The sequence below is a fragment of the Primulina huaijiensis genome, chromosome 6 (assembly GCF_012295235.1).
Source record: "Primulina huaijiensis isolate GDHJ02 chromosome 6, ASM1229523v2, whole genome shotgun sequence".
NCBI classification, from domain to species: domain Eukaryota; kingdom Viridiplantae; phylum Streptophyta; class Magnoliopsida; order Lamiales; family Gesneriaceae; genus Primulina; species Primulina huaijiensis.
In genome coordinates, this window is record NC_133311.1 from 21,636,868 (window position 1) to 21,658,133 (window position 21,266).

The 21,266-nt window shown below is 33.6% G+C and overlaps 3 protein-coding genes across 3 annotated transcripts; 2 read left to right on the forward strand and 1 right to left on the reverse strand.

Moving 5' to 3' along the window:
* Nucleotides 1-116: 116 nt before the first annotated feature.
* Nucleotides 117-931, reverse strand: LOC140978082 (uncharacterized). The gene is made up of 2 exons (XM_073442860.1): nt 534-931; nt 117-447 (listed from the first exon to the last, which is right to left on the reverse strand). The coding sequence occupies exons 1-2, from the start codon at nt 669-671 to the stop codon at nt 307-309; spliced, it is 279 nt and encodes a 92-aa protein (XP_073298961.1). The 5' UTR covers nt 672-931; the 3' UTR covers nt 117-306.
* An 8,264-nt stretch (nt 932-9,195) lies between these two features.
* On the forward strand, nt 9,196-14,092 carry LOC140978300 (CRM-domain containing factor CFM3, chloroplastic/mitochondrial). Its single transcript, XM_073443216.1, has 9 exons — nt 9,196-10,039; nt 10,328-10,784; nt 10,864-10,994; nt 11,394-11,732; nt 11,946-12,102; nt 12,240-12,532; nt 12,697-12,756; nt 13,361-13,441; nt 13,630-14,092. The coding sequence occupies exons 1-9, from the start codon at nt 9,230-9,232 to the stop codon at nt 13,732-13,734; spliced, it is 2,433 nt and encodes an 810-aa protein (XP_073299317.1). The 5' UTR covers nt 9,196-9,229; the 3' UTR covers nt 13,735-14,092.
* A 1,664-nt stretch (nt 14,093-15,756) lies between these two features.
* Nucleotides 15,757-17,952, forward strand: LOC140978301 (uncharacterized). The gene is made up of 2 exons (XM_073443217.1): nt 15,757-16,113; nt 17,557-17,952. The coding sequence occupies exons 1-2, from the start codon at nt 15,859-15,861 to the stop codon at nt 17,740-17,742; spliced, it is 441 nt and encodes a 146-aa protein (XP_073299318.1). The 5' UTR covers nt 15,757-15,858; the 3' UTR covers nt 17,743-17,952.
* The last annotated feature ends 3,314 nt before the right edge of the window (nt 17,953-21,266 follow it).

Genomic DNA, 21,266 nt, shown 5'->3' on the forward strand with positions numbered 1-21,266 from the left:
ACACGATGATCATATAATACAAAGAAAGAGTTTTACGCATGCATCAGCCTCCGATTGTCAAATTATGTGTTAGTCTCCATCTTTGTCATCATCGACTATCTAATTTCTATCACAACTTTACAACCAAAAGAAAATTTGACCATTTCATTTCATTTCATCCCCACAATCATGTCACGTATCTAAATTTGGTTCTCCTTCTAACACTAGCTAATTCTTGTTATCAATCCCGGTCTGAATTAATTAGGTATTCAGACTCGCCGTCTTAATTCCAATATTGAAATCCCTTCGAGTAGAAGACGGAGGAGATCATGAAGAGCCTTTGAAGATGAGGAAGTTGAGTGTCTCAAGTGTGAAGTATATGAAACTACCCTTTTTGTGCGTGAAAAAGCACCCGAAGTTGGATCCCACCACACACTGCCATCCATTCCCATATTCCTTGTCACATTCCTGCACATATATACACAAATGATAAAAAAAAAAACTTACAATCGCTAAAAGATATATAAAAAGTATTAATTATATATATATATGACCTTCTTGATGTGGGCAGCAATAGATTTGCAGTCCAAGACATCATAGAGATCCAGAGCTTGAGAAGCAAAACCCATTGCTTGGATCTGCATCTTCAAAGGCATATCTGTATCCTCTACCAAACCTCTCCTTTCCAACATCTTCCTACTTGAAGAATCTCAACTTCTTTAATTCAAATTTTCTGCATCAAGAGAGAAATTCCCTTTCTGTGTTTGAAAGAATACTGCAGAAAAAGTCGAGCTAAAAGTTTCAATGCAGCCACCCATGTTCAATGTATTAGGTTTTATACATAGGCGGTAGAAGATGCCATTGATATTGGGTTCCTAGGAGAGGGAAATGGACAATGACAATTGTTCCATTCTTCAATTATTATTGTAGTAATTTGTAATTCTCGGATCATGATAAAAAGTAGCCACTATAGACAGTATCTGGATCAAGGTCCTTTGTTCAAAACATACACTAACACATATATATATATATAATTTAATTTAATTTAATTTATTTGGAAGGTATTTGTATATATAGATACATCATTTTACAGTGATTTTAGTTTGTAATTTACTAATTTTTCATTTTTGACTAATTTAAGAAATTCATTTTAACAAGTATGTGATCATATTCTTATGTATTTTATTGAATAATATTTTATATATATTCTAAATATAGCGAATATTGTGAAGAAGAAGAAAAAAGAATTTCGGTGAATTATCGCGAACTTATCTTAAAACGTGGGTGACACTCGTGATCCAATATTTCGGCACACATTCCAAGATTTTTATGTTCTTTTCCTCGCACATTAAGGATAATAATTCATCCACGTCTTTCCGGGAGATATTGTACATATGAACAGAGCTCTCGTTTATTCAGTATATAATATGTGTGCTGAATAATAAATTATAGTCATTCATATTCATATATATATATATATATATATATATTATTGTTGAATTAGTTATTATTATTTATTCACTCAATACATGTGTCATGTGCTGAATAGATTATGATACTATGCGTGGATAACATGAACAAAACTCTTCTTCTTGTCTCTCTTCTGTTTTTAAATTTCAGTTCATGTGTTAAGTAGATTAGGACACTATACATAGATAACATGAACATAACTCGCCTTCTTGTCTCTCCTTTGTTTTTAAATTTCAGTCAAAAATTTTTTTTTTGGTCTAACAAAATGTTTTCAACTCTCGTTAAATAATTCATAATTATCGAGCATGTATTCCTTATTCTAAATGCTAACTTGTTGAAATTTTTGTAGTATTAAATTATCAACTCTTTCTGCGCTAAAAGGTAAAGATTTTGATTTTTATAATGATTGAATTTTTGTTAAAAACAAAATCGGGATGGATAGGTTTTCCATCATGAATTCGACCTAGCTCCTTTGTGTGGATTTATTATTTTAGTTGATTAGGTTTCTTGTGAAACGGTATCATGAATCTTTATCTGTGAGACGGTCAACCCTACTGATATTCACAATAAAAAATAATACTCTTAACATAAAATGTAATATTTTTTCATGGGTTTCATACTTGCATTGGGCTGTACAACTTATCGAACGGTCTGTATTGAGTGATAAATTTTTTGAGGCCAACTGACAATTAATAACCATTACTAAATGAGCTTCAATAAATGATGATGAAAATTTGTATTTTTAGTTTTATATATTTATCTTTTTGTAATTTTGATATTAGATGTTACTTAATTTTAATTTTGGATATATATTTTTTATTTTTTTAAAAAATTTTAGTCATTTTCAATAAAATGCTAACATGATATTGAATACTTCAATGCTACGTCTGAAAAAAGATTAAAATTGAAAAAAAAAAATTAAAGATAGCATAGCAAGATTGAGATTTGAAAACATAAAGTGTCCGAATCGCAAAAATGTGTAAATAAAAAAAATGCGCTTTTCCCTAATAATCTTAGCTGTTAATAAACTATGTAAACTAAAAATATATAGATTCTGTATACAAATCGCTAAATTTGATTTGCATAATATTTTTGTTTATCTTGCCACATGGTTTTCGTTTTTTCTTGTTCATAATTCTTAAATGATTAGGGCACCCACAGTGGGTGTTAAAAGGGTGTTATAGCCACATGGTTTTCGTTTTTTCTTGTTCATAATTCTTAAATAATTAGGGCACCTACAGTGGGTGTTAAAGGAATGACACCCCTTTAACGTCACCCCTATAACACCCACTCTCTAATGTGAGTGGGCATTATAACGCCCACTCACATGAGAGAGGGTGTGAGGCGTTCATATGTATGAACGCCCCTGTGTCAGTTTATTTTTTAAAAAAATTGGGCACTTAGCGAGCCGATTTGCTGACACGCGGGCCCCACGTGTTTTGAATTATTTTAATTATATTTTATAAACCGTCGCTATTTGCGACGGATTTTCACAAACCGTCGCTAAACGTTGTTACTTATTTAATGTTATTTAATGTATTGGTTTAATGTATCCTTTGGTGAATAAAATAATAATAATTTAAATTTCTTAAAAAATTTGTAATTGAATTTATTTAATGTAAAATAAGAATAAGATGAATGAGTGGACAGTGGGACCTACAAATAATGAGTGTGAATGTTAAAATGAATGTGAGAGAATAGATGTGTTAATGTAATGTGTATGTGATATGTGGACCCCACGATTTTTGATGAGGTGGTGGGTGTTGGTGCTCTTATAAACCTAATTTTTTAGGAAAATATTATATAATAAAACATCTCTAAATTAATACTCGATAAATTAATAATCTCTCAAAAATAATATTTTTTCAATCTCGACTTGAAACATTTTATTAAATCAAAAATTTCGATAAATTTATAAGACAATAAATTTTTTGAAGACTCTAATATAAATATATAGTCTCTTGACTCGTCAATATCATAAATTAATAATATACTAAAATTACAAAATATAACTAAAACAAGTTAGTAAAATATGATTATATTATTGTTTGTTTCCTTGAAATTCAAATCTAATTAAATTTCATCTCTAATAGACATAGATATATATATATTTTTGGAGCATGTCTTATATAATGAGAGAAGTAGATTCAGTTCATATTCACAATGAAAAGTATTAACTTTGACATAAAAATAATATTTATCATAAGTCGAGTGAGTTGGATATCAGTCTCACAAAATTTATCTGTGAGACAATCTCATGAAAGTTTTTGTTATATTTTTGATTCAACAAAACATAAAAAAAATTAAAATATAGAAATTTCTGATAAAAAATGGAATAATTCCATAATAAAAATAAATACTAAATCAATAATATGAAAACTTTTTTAGTAAATTTAATTATTANTGAACTGTTTCATATATAATATTAATATATGATTTTTTTAGTACAAAAAATTGTGTGTCAAATTTTGATTTTAATAAAGTTGTTTCAATTTTATATTCAAAATCTTATTACTTAGTTATCAATATCATATATTAGTATCATATTTTAAATGTTTTGTATCGATTTTTATCAGAAAATACAAATATGTCATTAATATTAATATCTGATATGCATTTTTTATACTGAAAAATCATATATTAATATCATATCGAAAATAATTGATGTTCAAATATCATATATTAATAATATATTTTTAACTATTTTAATCGATTTTTATTTAAAAAAATGTGGGCAAGGAAGTTTTGTACCGATTTGACGTGCCTAACATTTTTTTTGGGACAGAAGCCGTTGCCTCACATAAATGCGACAATAAATTCTCTGAAATTCCTTCGAACTAGATCATATGATCACGTAGTTTGGATCATACGTACTTTGGATCAACATGGTCATGCATTGCCTAGGTCTCGAACGAGGGACCTTTCCAACCATTGTAATTAGAGTATGTGTTTTGTGATACGGTTTTATAGATTTAATTTTGTTAGATGGGTAAGTCTGATCTATATTTGAAGCCAAAAATAATATTTTTCACGTCAAAACTAATACATTTTAATGGGCCAAGCTAGATATCCGTCTTATAAAATTTACTCATGAAATGTATTGATGGCAATGAGACTTGGACGGGTTTGTCATTTTCATCATCACCCTGAATTTTATCTTTGTTCTCATCTTCACTTCTAGCTAATCAATGCCGACACCACAAGAATTAAATCACCATTCCCATCTCCACCCCCTTCAAATACACAGATAGCTACCCATTATTAAAATTTCTAATCCTTGATAGTCAATCAAAAAGATACTACAAACTATGCTAGATTTTTGAGCTCCTAAATTTGAGCGATAATGTGTGTACATTTTAAAAATATTAATGGATCCTTACTGATTCTATGTGCACTCAAAGGTGACTAATTTGTGAAGTTTTTTTTTTATAAAAAAAATAAAGATTTGAAGCTCAATCTCAAATGACTTTATGAACGTGCTATATATACAGGACATTCGATTACAAAAAATTATTATTTAATTAAACCTCAAAAGAAAATAGGTTGTATTTTTACATATTTTGATTTGAAAATAAAAAGTTTGAAAATTATTATCAAGTGATTTTACTCAAACAAATAAAAAAAATTTGTTATTATATATATTTAAAATATGTAAATTCAAATCAATCGATCCAAAAAGCAAACCAATTCGATTAAGTTGGGGGTGGGTAGGTTCACACCAAATATTCCTTTAGCACTAATTAAAACACCTAAAGACTACCAATTTTCTGCAGCTGCATTGAGCGAACAAAGATGAACAAAAAACCAAACCCGCAAAAGCTGATTCAAGAAACCCTCCACACAACCAAGAAATTCCTCCAAAGAACAGTTAAAACCCTCAAATCCCTCTACCGAAATGTACCCAAAACCTCCCGTTCCGACCCCATCTTCCCTGGTAACAGCAAGATCAGTTTCAAGAACCAGAAACTGCACAACATCTGCATGAAAAAGGATGCTCCATTCACGGGACAGACAAAGGACATAGATCAAGAAAAACGCAGCAAGAGTTTAACCAGTGTCATGGATCACGGCAAATCGAGGGACTTAAAAAGAGCGGAAAATGCAAGGAAGCACGCCGGAGGGATGAGGTCCTCGAAGTCGAGTTTCCGGGCGGCTGAAGCCTTGGGAAAAAAGATGAAAGAGTTGGAGATGATGGATATCGATGACGAGGATCACATGTTGGACATTAAGGAGATCCTCCACGACTATTCTCAACTTTCTTGCCCGGCTTATCTTGAAATAGTGGACAAGTTTTTCATGGATATGTATACAGAATTATTGGTTCCACTGCCGCCATTGGGTAGCAGTGTCCACGGCTCTATGAGGAAGGTGGGATCGAACAGTGTCCACGGTTCTATGAGGAGTCTAGGCCCTATCAAGCTGTAGAAATGGGAGGAAAATGGATAGGAACTTAATTACAGTACTAAAGTGGGAGTAAGTCTCGTTTCACTCTTCAAGTGTCTACCAAGAATACGTATACGTAGCTAGAATAATTATGTCTCCAACATTTTTCATTTTTTAAAATACTATTATATCACGAGTTCCATTATGAATTATCCCTCTCGATAATTTGTTTCGGAGTTTTCGTTGGGTAACTTACATATGTTTGCAAGTCAAACGAAATTGAGAATTGATCAATAACATTATTAATTAAAAATAAAAAAAATATGCGACTTATATGACCGAATTGTCGATGACCTTTTCTTGACTGAAATAATTAAGTTCGTTGTGACATTGTTCCAAATACTTAAAGATAGAGTCAAATAAATCGTAGTATGATACCACAGCTAAAGAATGTGCCGATGATGATACTCGGAAGATTGGGGGTAGAAAGGGTGCACAATCTCGAGCTCAAGAACTCTCCTTTCGTACGTTAGATTTAATATATATCCTGATTCCACCGTTGGTATCTGGGATCTCAAAACCGAGCTTTTGCAAACACACAAACAACAAATCTCGTGAATAAACATCAAGAAGAAGAGGATCAACAAACATATATTATTATCAAAGTAAAGAAAGTACGAGCAATCCGATAGTGCCTAAAACTCGAGCGGTGTCGCACCAAAATCTAATATCTTCACAAATCTTTTTGAAAAAGTGATGCTTACGTTCGGTGATTTGCAAGCCAAATGTAAACATTATTCGAAAATTTACAAATTTCAACAAGGAGGTAGTTATTGAATTTTAACGCGATATATAGAGAAAAATCATCATGTGGAAATTGTTATTGATCATTCTCAAAACCAAATTCCGGCATTCTCGTTTCAAACGGGTAACGATTATCAACTTTTTAAATTTTTCGAATCTAAATTTAGAGAAAAACTGCTAAATATTAGGTGATTGAACAACTTTACTTTAGTTTTATTGATTAATTATTTTTTCAAAATTAAATTTCAACAAATGCAAATCCTTTTATTAGATTTATCTCACGAAATACAATCAAACGCATACGTATAAAAATTATTGTTGAACCAAAAAATAATTAGTTAATTTAAATATTAAAGTTTTTTTGTGTTCGAATATTTGGAATGATCATTGACAAAGTTATTAGTTTGGTAAACGGGATAATAGAGGAATTGATAAATAATTCTCCTTATACCACGTTTGGTCCCGTGATAAATAGTTTTTCACAAGGATAATGTAACCTTTTTATGACATGTGATAATTTTAATCTAATGATAAGAAACACCACAAATGACTTAATTACCCTGAATATATAAAAATAATAAACCATATCGTTATCTCATTTCACCGTCCCATCAAATAAATATTTTGATTTTATTTTTATATATTATATAATTAATATGATAATTATATAAATGAAGTCGAGATAATTATATAAATGATTTTTATAAATCTCAATAAAATTATTAGTATCACTCGATTAACCTTAAATATTGATATTTGACTTGACTCACAAATTCAATGGCTCAATTATCATATTACATAATATATAAAATTAGGTAAAAATAAATAAATCATACAAGCACTGTCGGCGCATGAACAGATAAGAAATATGAACTCAAGCGACAACTTTGAAATTATAAAATTTATTATGATAAGGTTAATTTTGTCATTACAATCTAATATATAAATTTAATCACTCTTATTAAAATCACACCAAACATTAAATATAATATTTTACATCTTATATATCCTTAACTTATCCTTATATTATATATCACATGTTTATCCTATCATGTGTACCAAACTATGCCTATGGATATTACATATCATTGGATTGATAGTTCTATCAATCCAATGATATGTAATATCCATAGGCATAGTTTGGTACACATGATAGGATCATTGGATTGATAGTTCTATCAACATTCAAAAATTATTGCTTGTACATAGATTTTTAATAAATAACGCATAACACAATATTTCTCAGTTTATATTTGTTATTTTAGAATAATATAATTAACTTCTCAAGGTTTTTCAATTTTTTTTTATAATTTTAGTGCAAATATTTATAGTATTGGTGATCTTATTAAAATATGTAAATCATCATTAGATAACTATTTTTCATTTTAGGTGCACATGTCAAATTTAAGTTCAAGTTGAACTAAAAAAAATTAAAATCACACATTAAACTAATTAGGACAGTAATTCATTATTTATAGACACATCCCCAAGCTGTGAAATAATGAGACAAGTTTCGCAAAATTAATGGCACAAGGCCTAAACAGTTTGAACAAGACTTTCCAACTCGTTGAAATTCAACATATAAATTGTTAGTACCGTTTTTTGAATATAAATATTTATTATGTTTATTTTTTCGTCAACATGTTCAACCTCTTGATATCTATTTGTTTTCGAATCAATGTAGCATATGCACTAGTATTTGTGAAATTTTAAATTGTTTAATGATACTTATAACCAATTAGTTGGTGTTTTTTATCTTACTTTTCATTTAGTTTTAATATATTGTTGCAACACACTTAAGTTTTCATTGATATTACCACTAACACTGGTAATATCACTTCTAAACTTATTAAAACAAAACTTTTATTAAGATAATAAGCGAACCTCGACGAGGATCCTCGGGTTTTATCAGGAACTTGAGAATAATTTTATCACTATTTTTTATTTTAGTGATGCAAATGATGAAATTTTTGACATGTGGTCGCAAAAATTAAACTCAAATGGTTGCAATGAATGAAGCTTTTAGTCAATAAGGAAATATATTAGATGAGAGATATTCTAGTTCAAAGTTGAAAAATTTAGAAGATTAATGTTTGCTCAATTATCAGTAAAAAATCGCTATCCGAACACAATGTATTAAAAACGACGAAGATGATCAAGATGAAACTGATTGAATATTCGAGACAACGACGAGAGGAAATGTGAGTGATTGAGCAACGCCACTCATAAAGATAATTATGTAAAGATAAGCGAACTACGTGAACTTTGATTCTATTAGATCAAAAGATTATACATAGTATAACTTATATAGTTATACTATATAATTACAAGTTTATTTTTTTTTAATTTAAATGTATATTTGAATAATATTTTCTTAAGTGAAAAAAAACAAAAAAGTTAAACCAGAGACCTAGACTCAAATCACCTGGATTTCTCGACCCCGACTCGGACCCAGACCGACCGGGTACCAACTGAGAAGCCGAGAATATTTTCATATTTTTTTAATTATTTTGTATTGGTATTATTTATTATTATTAATTATAAAAACCTCATCGTCAACAATGTCTGCCTGCTTCTCAGTGTGGCTAAAGATATGATGACCTCCTCAACGGCGAAATTGACAGAATTGCCGCCACATATCTTCTCCGCTCTGTCTCGTAAGCCACCGCATTATTCTCTCATCGTTTTCAAGCCTTTCTCTTCTGCTCTCCGCTCTACTAAAGTACCCAAAACCTTCCCCAGAAGGCCTAATACTGCCAAAGACCCGGAGGAGAACTCCTCCTCGTGGATCAACAAGTGGAGCTCTCCACCTAAGGGAAAAGGTTCTCGTCCTGAACCCGTTTCCAAACGAGCCGAACAGTCCCCATCTGAGACTCGGGCCGGAACCACTGCCATTGACAGGATCGTGCTTCGGTTACGTAATCTAGGGTTAGGGAGTGATGACGAGCGAGATTTGGGGGATGTTGCACGGGGTTTGGAGTCGGATTCGAACTTGGATGAAATGGGAAACTGTGCAGTTGAGGATGAAAAGTTGGGGGACTTGTTGAAGAGGGATTGGGTCAGACCTGACACTTTTTTAGTTGAAAACGAGGGTGATGATTTGCTGCCATGGGAGAGGGGCAAGGATGATAATGATGAGGATTTGGATGACGTTGGAGTTGGAGTGAAGAAACGGGCCGTGAAGGCCCCGACTTTAGCCGACTTGACCATCGAGGACGAGGTGTTGAGGAGGCTGAGGAGAATGGGGATGACTCTGCGAGAGAGGATTAATGTGCCCAAGGCTGGTGTAACTGGTGAGGTCTTAGAGAAGATACATGATAAGTGGAGGAAATGTGAATTGGTGAGGTTGAAGTTTCATGAGGACTTAGCTCATGATATGAGGACTGCACATGAGATAGTAGAGGTTGGTGAGTTCCAATATAGCCTCTAATTGGGGAAAAATATTAAATTTCATGCAGTTCTCCCTGTATTCTCACATTGTCAACTGCTTCCATGTGTACCCTTGAATTCTTGATTTGGAGCTATATTGCAGTTTAATTGATCCTATAGAATATTTTTTTAGTATTATTTTGTTAGCTCATGTTATCGAATTGACCATGCTTGATTGGGACTATAATCCAACTTTTAAGGTTTCTTTAACTAGCAATATGTTCACGAAACAAAAAACTCTTACGCCTATTTCTCTCATCAGCGTCGCACAGGAGGATTGGTGACATGGAGGTCGGGAAGCGTTATGTTGGTCTTTAGAGGAACTAACTATGAGGGTCCTATTTTGAAACCTGACAGAGGGAACAGTGAAACTATTTTTGTCCCTACCGTTTCCCCTGCCTACAATTCAGCTGCAAGCAATAGCAATGTTAGCAAACCAGTTGTCAAGAACCCGTACCCAGTTGTGACTTGTCGCGATGAAACCATGACTGAAGAGGAAGTTGAATACAATCGCCTATTAGATGGGTTAGGTCCACGGTTTGAAGATTGGTGGGGTACAGGAGTTCTTCCTGTTGATGCTGATTTACTTCCTCAGACTATTTCCGAATATAAAACTCCTTTTAGGCTTCTTCCCACTGGAATGCGTCCACGGCTAACCAATGCTGAGATGACCGACTTAAGAAAGTTAGCTAAAGCACTTCCATGCCATTTTGCTCTTGGTAATATTAGCCCTGCGATGTTGTTTTAATATGCCACAAGTGGATTTCTTGTGATCAATATATCTCTTTAATTCTCCAGGGAGAAACAGAAATCATCAAGGTTTAGCAGCAGCCATACTAAAGCTTTGGGAGAAAAGTTTAGTTGTAAAAATTGCTGTCAAACGTGGAATCCAAAACACAAATAACGAAATAATGGCTGAAGAACTCAAGGTACGCTCCGGTCTCATCTCAAAATAGTGGTTAAAAATTTTGAATAGTGTGGATTTGAATATTATCCAAATAAAAGTAATAAATATATATAACGGGTTTGAAATTTTTTGCTCTCAATTCCTCAATTTAAACTCACCGTCAGAGTTTATATTGTAAGTAAACATGTAGGCAATATATTTGCATGTGCATGATTGATGGAGGTTGGGAGGAAGGGATTATTGGCATCGCAGTAATGTGTTCATGTTACTACTGGACTAAGTAGTCACTTAATATTTTCATAATATCCTTAGAAACATTACATTTAAATCCTGGTATATTATTAGAGATCTGGAATCAGTCATTCTTTTACATTAATTGCTCATTTTCCCTCTTCTTCTCTTCTCCTGGTCTTTTTGGCAGAAATTAACTGGGGGAGTCTTGCTTCTAAGAAACAAATATTTCATAGTTATGTACCGAGGAAAGGATTTTCTTCCACCTAGTGTAGCTACTGCTTTAGCACAAAGACAGGAATTGACGAAACAGGTTCAGGATGGTGAGGAGAAAGTCAGGGTTGGACCAGCAGCATTTTCAGTTTGTGAAGATAAAGAAGCCCTGGCTGGTACTTTGGCTGAGTTTTACGAGGCTCAGGCACGATGGGGGACAGAAATCTCTTCCGAAGAACATCAGAAGATGATAGAAGAGGCAACCCAAGCTAAGAGTGCCAGAGTGGTCAGCCGACTTGAACATAAGTTAGCCATTGTAAGTATGCCTTGTGTTACTACGAAAATGTAGTTTTGCCTGTGCGTTATCTCTATATTTTCACAGAATTATATTCGAGCCCATCCACATCTCTTCACATCCATCCTCCTATTTAATGTTCATGTATAGTATCCAAATCACTAAATGTAGGACAAGATGTATCCCTCATTTGTTGGTTGAGATTCAAGTTATGAACTGACTATGCATTTACAGTCTCAGGCAAAGAAGCTCAAAGCAGAGACTCTGCTGTCTAAAATTGTGTCATCCTGGATGCCTGCCAGTCCTTCAGATGATCAGGAAACAATCACAGAGGAGGAAAGAGTTATGTATCGCAAGGTTGGATTAAGAATGAAAGCATACCTTCCATTGGGTGAGTTGTCATTGTGATAGAGTCCAATGGTGGAGGGGAATTTATGTCTAGTTGAGACCAGTTTCCATTTTTCAGTCAAAACATGTGTTCAAAGTTTCACAAATGGAATATCATGTTTTTTTATGATAATCTCTCAGGGATTCGTGGTGTTTTTGATGGTGTTATTGAGAACATGCATCTACACTGGAAACATAGAGAACTTGTAAAGCTTATATCAAAAGAAAAAGAACTTTCTTTCGTTGAAGAAACAGCTAGACTTTTGGAGTATGAAAGCGGTGGAATACTGGTGTCAATTGACAGAGTCCCCAAAGGCCATGCTGTAGTTTTCTATCGTGGCAAGAATTATTACCGACCTCTTACCTTAAGACCGAGAAACCTTCTAACAAAGGCAAAAGCATTGAAGCGTAGAATTGCCTTACAGCGATACGAGGTTGGGTCATTCATTCTCTACATATAATTTCCAAATTTATAAAAACAAAATATATTGAAAAAAGCAAGTAATGGTTTTATTAAATCATGACTAATAGTTAAATGATTGATGTTACGCCCCTTCAATTTGTACATGTTAGTTATGTCTTTTACTTGATGGTGCAGGCTCTCAGTCAGCACATATACGAACTGGAGAAGAATATAGAGCAGATAAAACAAGATATTGTAAGTTGCGATTTGGAGGTTGATTGCAATAATAGTATCTCTCAGTATAATTTATTTTTCAAGTATATATTAATCTCCTTGAGAGGCTGACTATCACGTCGACTCAATTTCTTAAATTTTCATTTCTTGGTGTGCTTTCGCTATTTGTTTGTGGACTTTTCTGCTATTTTAAGCTGTTTGTTTACAAAAGTTGTAGGTAAATATACTTTTGAACCTGACATATATATTTGTTGTTAGTTCTTGGAGTGATTCAACTCTCGTAGCATTTGAATCCTCGTATTCTTTTGTTGAAAAGTTGAACCTCCGGACCCATATAGTTCATCTCCGCTGAAACAGAGGTCGTCATCCTTTATCTGTGTACTCCAAATTTTATAATTTTAAAAAGGACAGACCCAGTGAAAGTGAAGCAGGGGTAGTCGCCTGTTCAAATATTGTAATTTTCAGTGTGCTTTTAGTGTCATCGACTTCACATCCTGTTAAAAAACTCATGACCACCCCCCGAAAAAAAAAGTCATTTTATTGTGCTTATGTATAAATATATCCATGGCAAGAAGTTTTTAGCGTTTTTATCACAACTAAACTCTTCCATCCCAACTCTTTATAGGGTGGTTCCAATAATGTGGAGAATAGCAAGCCTGGTAAGTTACAGGATCACGACCAGTTCAACGGTTCTTTTGCTGAACGTGTGAGTGATTTTGTTTTCCACGTACTCATCATTTAGCATGCATACTTTCTACTTTCTAGTTGAGTCGTTCATTCGATCACATAAAGCAAATGCCACATTGAAAACCAAGATTTTAGACATATGCAGGGAAATGACCAAACATAAGACAAGAAACAGGTAAAAAGTGTGATGTTTTGTCCTCTGTGCAGAGTGAAGATGAAGATTCAATAATGGGTTCTGATGGTGATGAAGATGCAGAAGAGGATTTGGAGGATGATGAAGATTTTGAATTTTCCAGTTTCAAAGACTTTTGAGACTCCTTCCCGTAATCATGGTCAGGAATAACTTTGTCCCGCTGATTATTATCTTAAAAAATTGCCATATATAAGGAAAATTTGACGCTTGCTGTATGAAGAAGAGGCGTTGCTGTGCCTGTTAGCTAAAAATTCAAGAAAACATTGATTCCAGAGTATCAATGGCAATTAAAATTAAGATTTGAAGCTTGGACAGGTTGTAAAGCAATCACCGTGTTGTATCCCAAATGGGTGGGAATTTTTGAAGTTTTATTGGCCTGTGTAACTTATTTAATGAAAGAGCAAAATTATAGGGGTTATAGATTTGGCCGTGTTGCTCGTAAGAAGTTAGAAAAGGAGTAAACGTCTCCATAAATTATTCGTTTCAACTTGTCTTGTACGTGTTCAAATACATGAAACTACTGTCACTCTCACGCATCTCTAACGGTTAAAATGCGAGCTGCTCAAAGTTTGGTTAGGTAAAAACTTATTTGAGATTGTTCGTTAAGTTTATCGAGTCAAGTTCTTGCTTGACAATTTTATTGAGATAAACTCGAGTTTAAGGATATTCAGCTCGTGATCTTGTTCGCGAGCTCGACCTCGGTTCATTTATGTCGCTTAAGTTCAACTAATTTGTTGAGCCTTGAGTGTATAGTAATAAATTGTAGAGTGGGTCTCATGTGAGATCGTCTCACGGATCTTAATCTGTGAGGCGAGTCAATACTATATATATTCACAATAAAAAGTAATACTTTTTCATTGATGACCCAAATAAGAGATCCGTCTTACAAATACGACCCGTGAGATCGTCTCACACAAGTTTTTGCCTAAATTGCATTGTCTTACATAAAAATTTATATATAAGGGAAGTGATTGAAACGTTATAAAATGAGAAATATATCCCTTTAAATTCTTATATCTTAGTAGTTTTTTTGGCTAAGAATGCTCGACGAACACGAAAAGAGCTTGTTTAACGAGTTCAAAAACAAGCAGAGCTTGAGCCAGACTCATTAAAATCTCTCCCGTTAAGTTTGTGAGCTCGAGCTCGGTTTGATTTCAACTAATTTGTTGAGTTTTTAATGTATAATAATAACTTAGATTGTCTCACACTAAAGTTTAAGTGTATAGAAAGTGATTGGAAGACTACAAAATGATAAGCATATCCCCTTAAATTCTCGTATTTTAGTCCATCTTTTGACTAAAAATGCTCGACGAGCTTGAAAAGGAGTTTGTTTAACGAGTTCGAAAACGAGCCAAATTCGAGCTAGACTCGTTAAATATGATAAACAAGTTATTAACGAATCGAGTTTGAGCTATTCATCAGCTTAATAATTTTAAATAAGCTGAATTCGAGCCACATGATAAAAACTTAAATCAAACTCGAACCGAACTCGAGTCTATACATAGTTCAAACGAGTCAAACTCGAACATGATATTGTTCGTCTTGACTCGTTAACGTCCCTTGATTGACTCTCGTCTTATAGTAGTGTTATGCTACCAGGTTTGCTGAAATAACCATTAAAAAAGCACCAGAATTATCCCGAGACCTTGGATTTGGTAGACCAATTGCAATGGATATTTTTTGTGGATAGGTGATGCATGATGCGTAATGAAAACAAAATTTTAAGGATAAACCTAGATAACATGAGGAGAATACAAGGAAGATGATAAGTACGTTTGCAAACATATCACTAAATTAGTAACTTAACTCGTCTATATATATTTTTATTATAATTATAATGAAATGAATCAGTTGAACAAATTTAACCCATTTTGATCAATCTATCTATTCTCATCTAGACCGTTTGTAAACGGAACAACTCATCTAATGTAATCTGCATGATAAGACATATCTGACTAGTAAAACCCACTGACGGCTCTCTGTTTATCAAATGTCAATGGTTAATATTTATTTTTTACATATTAACCTGAAATCATCGTGAAAATATAAAAAGCGAATTATAATTTATTTACCAATTCGGGTCGGACAGATGACATTCGGATCCAAACTCAAGTTTTTAATCGTGGACCGCGTAGTTTCTCTCTCTCTCTCTCTCTCTCTCTCCCGTGGCGGCGTATATTTCTGGCGGAGAAGCAACAATCGCCGCAGGAAACGTATACCAGGCACTGCACCAGCCGCCCCATATGGCGTTTCTGTCCCTCTCCCTCCTCTCATCAACTAGAACTCCGACTACTCCGTCGGTGTTTTGTCCCTCCCCTCCTTCAACTTCATCCACGGCGGCGACGACGACGTCGTCGGCTTCCCTGTTTCCTGCTTTGCCCGGTTTCCCGAGAAATCACTATCCGGGAGTGGCGCGCGGAGGCCGGAGGTCAGTGGTTGTGGGTATGGCTCCCGAAGAAGAGAAGATGACTCGCCGGTCCCCGCTGGATTTTCCAATTGTGAGTTCAATTCATTGCCTTTCCACCTCTGTGAACTTTTTTCGTATAGTTTTCTTGCCTTTTTCTGTTAATTCTGAGTTTTATTCATTAATGAATTGTGGATTTTGGGTTGCTGATTTAGTTTCGTCTGATTATGCTAATGCTTACCATTTTTAGCTCAAGACTTTTATAGAATAAGAGTGACATAAAGCAGAAATTTGAACCGGAAAATCATGGAGAAGCTCTTTTCTTACTTGTCAAATAATACTGAGCAAGAACAATCCTTATGGAATTTGGACGAGGAAGCTACTCGGACTCAAATGCGCTAAAAAATGGTTGGTGAAACTTTAATCTGTGAGAAAATTTTAGCACGTGTCTTAGTTTTGAATTATTCAAAATAATCAGAATCGACATACTGAAAAGATCGAGTTTTGTTTTGAAAACTTTGAATCATAGAGATTGTGCGCAAACTATGATAAACGTGAACTGTTTATGGAGGAAATTAATTTGAAATTGTCCTTGTAGACACAGGTGAATTCTTGATTATCAGTCAGTGCAGTAGTAGTTATCTTGGATAACTTGAGAATATTACTGCTTGTGATGGTTTCTGTTTTTGTTTTTTAACGAGTCCTTTTCAACGTGATTGTCGTGTACCATGTTATCCTTGGTGGGTTGTATGGAAGAACAAATGAATTCTCTTGACTTTAGCTATCATTAGGATTCCTTTAACTTAGACTTTAGAGTTTAGACTCGTCCCGATTTCATGACATGAAGAATTTTCTTTTTTTTCATTCATTGAGCATGGTTGATGTTGAACATTTCCAACTGTAGCAAAAACTACATCTGATACTAATTATGCAGTCCGAATATTTCATACCATACATTAGTTCAGACTCCACGATCTAATCACACAGTAGGAGCCATACAGAACAACATGGCTGCAGTTGATGCTTAACAGATGTGTGGTGATTTTCAAGTCTTTGGCAGTTATTTGTGGACAATTAGGAGCCGAGACTTCTTATATTGTGCCTCGAGTTCTGCCTGAGTTTACTGAAATTCAGTGGATTTCTTTCATCAACATGCTTTGCTTTGGGAGATATTTGTCAACAAGTCATGGTACTTAAACTTGGAGGATGCTTCCTCTTTTGGACTACGGTTCACATTTTGGCATTTATCAACATAAAGAAGCGATTTTCTTTTTAATAATCCATATCATGCCTATGTTTTCTTTCTATTTTCGGTGAGCATGAGTAATAATTGGAGTGGGACTTTCAATAGGCAAGAGTGTTCGATATAATTCCCTTGCAACGTTTGGTATTGTATCTTCCTCGTACACAAATTGGATATTCATCTAAATGCAAAACAAACTTGTGCTGAACATCCATTCATTTAAGGGATATGATCAACTATAGCAAAAGATTTGAAACAATAATCAAGTACAAAGCTTATTTCAATCATTTTCAGGAGTGGGATAGGCCGAAACCAGGAAGGAGACCTGACATTTTTCCGCAGTTCAGCCCAATGAAAACTCCATTGCCACCACCAATGCCAGCTGATCCACCAGAAGAAGATGAGGAAGAGGAGGAAGAAAAGAAAGAGGAAGAGGAGGAAGACCCTGATAAAGAGGAGATAGACCAGCCGGAACAGTAGGTGCAATTGGTTTGCATCTGAAGCAGGTTGCGTAGATTTAATTTTTGATCACATGCTATCAGGATTCGTGAGACCCTCACCCTGTTTCGGTCTCGAGTGTGATAATGAGGTTTGTAGTGAAGTATGCACTTGCAAGATCGATGGATTAACTTGCAGAGAATGTATTTTTGTTGAACTTTATTAAGGTTATTAATTTGGTTTTTGGGACAATTTTGGTCGCATTTTCTGATATCCAAAGACGAATGACACGACATTTGGTTTCATTTCCGGAAGCAAACCATTCACCCTATTTCTTGAAATCCATTCCCCCAAAAACATTTTTGTGATTCTCAGTCCTACATTTTTTGACTGCCCAATTGCTATATTCAGTTGAACTCTTCATACTTCTAAAAACGTAGATATATATCCTCGAAAAAAGACATAGATATCGATTATTTCCCTGTTCCATTCATTATTTTTAAATTTAAAATATTAAAATTTAATTGCTTGAAATATTGATATGATTCGATATAAAAATTGTTATTCAGGGAAAAAAAAAGATTAATTACACGTACATCCGAGGTCTATTATAACTAAAAAATAACTCGTATTATTTAACTTCTCTCAAAATCAGATCATATAATTCTAAAAAGAAACTGGATCCTATATAAGACGAAAGTATACCAATAATTCCTTCACATCCAAAAACTTGACAAGCCTCGTCTCAAATATATAATTTTGTTGAAAAATAATATTTAAAATGTGTGTATTGAATATTTGAATGTTGAATATTTGAATGTTGAAAATTAGGTAAAATTAGGTGTTGAATATTGAAATTTGAGTGTGATGATGAAGATAATGATGTAATTTATTTTTGGATTATTTGTAAAGATTTTCTATAAATAGATCTCTCATTTGTGAAGAAAATCACAATTGAGTTGAGAGAAAAATATTATAAAGTGTGTAGTGTGATAATTTTGAGAGTTTGAAATTTTTACTTTTTACCGTAAATTTTTACTTTTTCACAACACGTTATCAGCACGAAGCTCTAAAAGTCCTCCATATTTTTCAAAGCTCCAAAACAGAAGAAAAAGGTAACAAAAGTAATAATATTTATTTTACTGTTTATTTATTTATTGTGTATATACTTAATATATAATATAATGTTATAATAAAATAAATTTTTCAAAAACTTGTTATAAATCTTGGGAGGATGTTAAAACGACATCCCACACTCCCGGTAAGGGATACGACAAGTATAAAAGCCTATAAGATTTTTAAACAAAATATCTTATGACATTTCATTATAATATTGTGATATGATATACATAATTATTTAAAACATTACTAATATTATATACACCATATTATTACCGTAAAATTATACAAATATATACATTTATTTTCTTGTACCCCAACGGTCATAAACGGTAACAAAACGGCTAGTTTTTGCCCTATAAACATGATCTCACAAACACGTTCAATCACTCCAACTTTCTCTTCTTCTCTAAAATTATTCTTCATCAAATTTTTGAAGAAAAAAGAAGATGGCTTTCACAAAGTTATTTTTAATTATTTTGGTTATAATACTCACGAATCTTGTACTTATCGGAGAATATCATCCTCATGTGTTTTCTTTATTTTTACGAATGCTTGTATTTGTTGTTTATCCATTACTTTGTATTGCAATATTCATTAACTAATAAAATGCATCATAATTTTTTTTAGTACCACCATGTCAAACTTGACAAAGCTCGAATTTGTTGCACTCGACATTACGGGGAAAAATTATATGCCATGGACTCTCGATGTAGAAATGCATCTTGAGTCATTGGGTCTAAGCGAGACCATTAAAGAAAATGGTATATCTTCATCACAAGAAAAAGCAAAAGCTATAATATTTTTGCGTCGACATCTCGATGAAGGTTTAAAATGTGAATATCTCATCGAAAAAGATCCCATGGCTCTGTGGAAAGGATTGAAAGAAAGATTTGAACATATAAGGGAAGTTATACTTCCGACCGCCCGTGATGAATGGAATATGTTAAGATTCCAAGATTTTAAGAAAGTCAGTGATTACAATTCAGCGATGTATCGAATAATCTCGCAGCTAAAATTTTGTGGACATGAGGTCACAGAATCGGAAATGCTTGAAAAAACATTTTCCACGTTTCACGCATCAAATATAACTTTACAGCAACAATATAGAGTGCGTGGATTTGCGAGATATTCTGAGCTCATCGCCTGTCTTCTTGTGGCGGAAAAAAACAACGAGCTACTAATGAGAAATCATCAGTCCCGACCCACTGGATCATCAGCATTTCCAGAAGTAAATGCTGTAAGTAAAAATGAATTTAAACCTGGAAACCAAAATCAAATTCAAAGACAAGGTTTTGGTCGAGGTCGAGGTCGAGGTCGTGGTCGTGGAAGTGGACGTGGAATTGGTCGTGGTCGTGGTCGAGGCCGTGGTTTTGAAAACAATAGAGATAGTTATTTTTATAACTCATCTCAAAAGGGCGTCACGAACCACCCACAGAAAAGGCATCATGAGAACATGAGTGTTAATGAAAATCACTCGAAAAGATTTGAAAGTTCTTGTTTCAGATGCGGCACTCCAGGACATTGGTCTCGTATTTGTCGAGCCCCTGAGCACCTTTGCAAGCTCTATAAAGAATCGATAAAGGGGAAAGAAAAAGAGACCAACTTCACTGAGCGAAGTGACCGTTTGAGTGATTCAACTCATTTTGATGCTGCTGATTTTATGAATGATTTCTCTGGAAATGATCAATATGTTGGTGGGATAGAAATGAACAATATTGATGCTGCAGATTTTCTCAATGATTTCTCTGAAAATGAACAATATAATGGTAGAATATAAATGTACAATAATTTATTTTTCATGTATTTATATGATAATGTTTTATTGTACAATTATGATATGTGTTATATTTACATATGTATTGTCATTAATTTTTTTCCATTGCATATTTTTTTTGAAGTTCAAATATGTAAAATGCTATGAGCAAAGCTGAAATTTGCATACCCGATAGTGGTACAACGCACACTATCCTCCGAGATAAAAGATATTTCTTGGAACTAAAACCAACAAAAACAACGGTGAATACAATATCATGTCCTGTAGACTTGATTAAAAGATGTGGTAAAGCACAATTTTTGTTACCTAATGGTACAAAATTTTTGATCAATGATACTTTATATTCACCACAATCGAAAAGAAATTTGTTGAGTTTTAATGATATATATTCCCATGGGTATGATAATCAAACAATGAATGAAGGGAATGAGAAATATATGTGTCTTACCACATATAAATCAGGAAAGATGGTAGTTGCTGAAAAACTACCAATGCTCCCTACTGGATTGCATTATACACATATACGTCCCATTGAATCAAACATGGTAGTTGATAATTCTTCAATATTAACCAATTGGCATGATCGATTAGGACATCCTGGTTCAACAATGATGCGAAGAATTATAGAAAATACACATGGTCATCCGTTGAAAGACCAGAAGATCTTTCA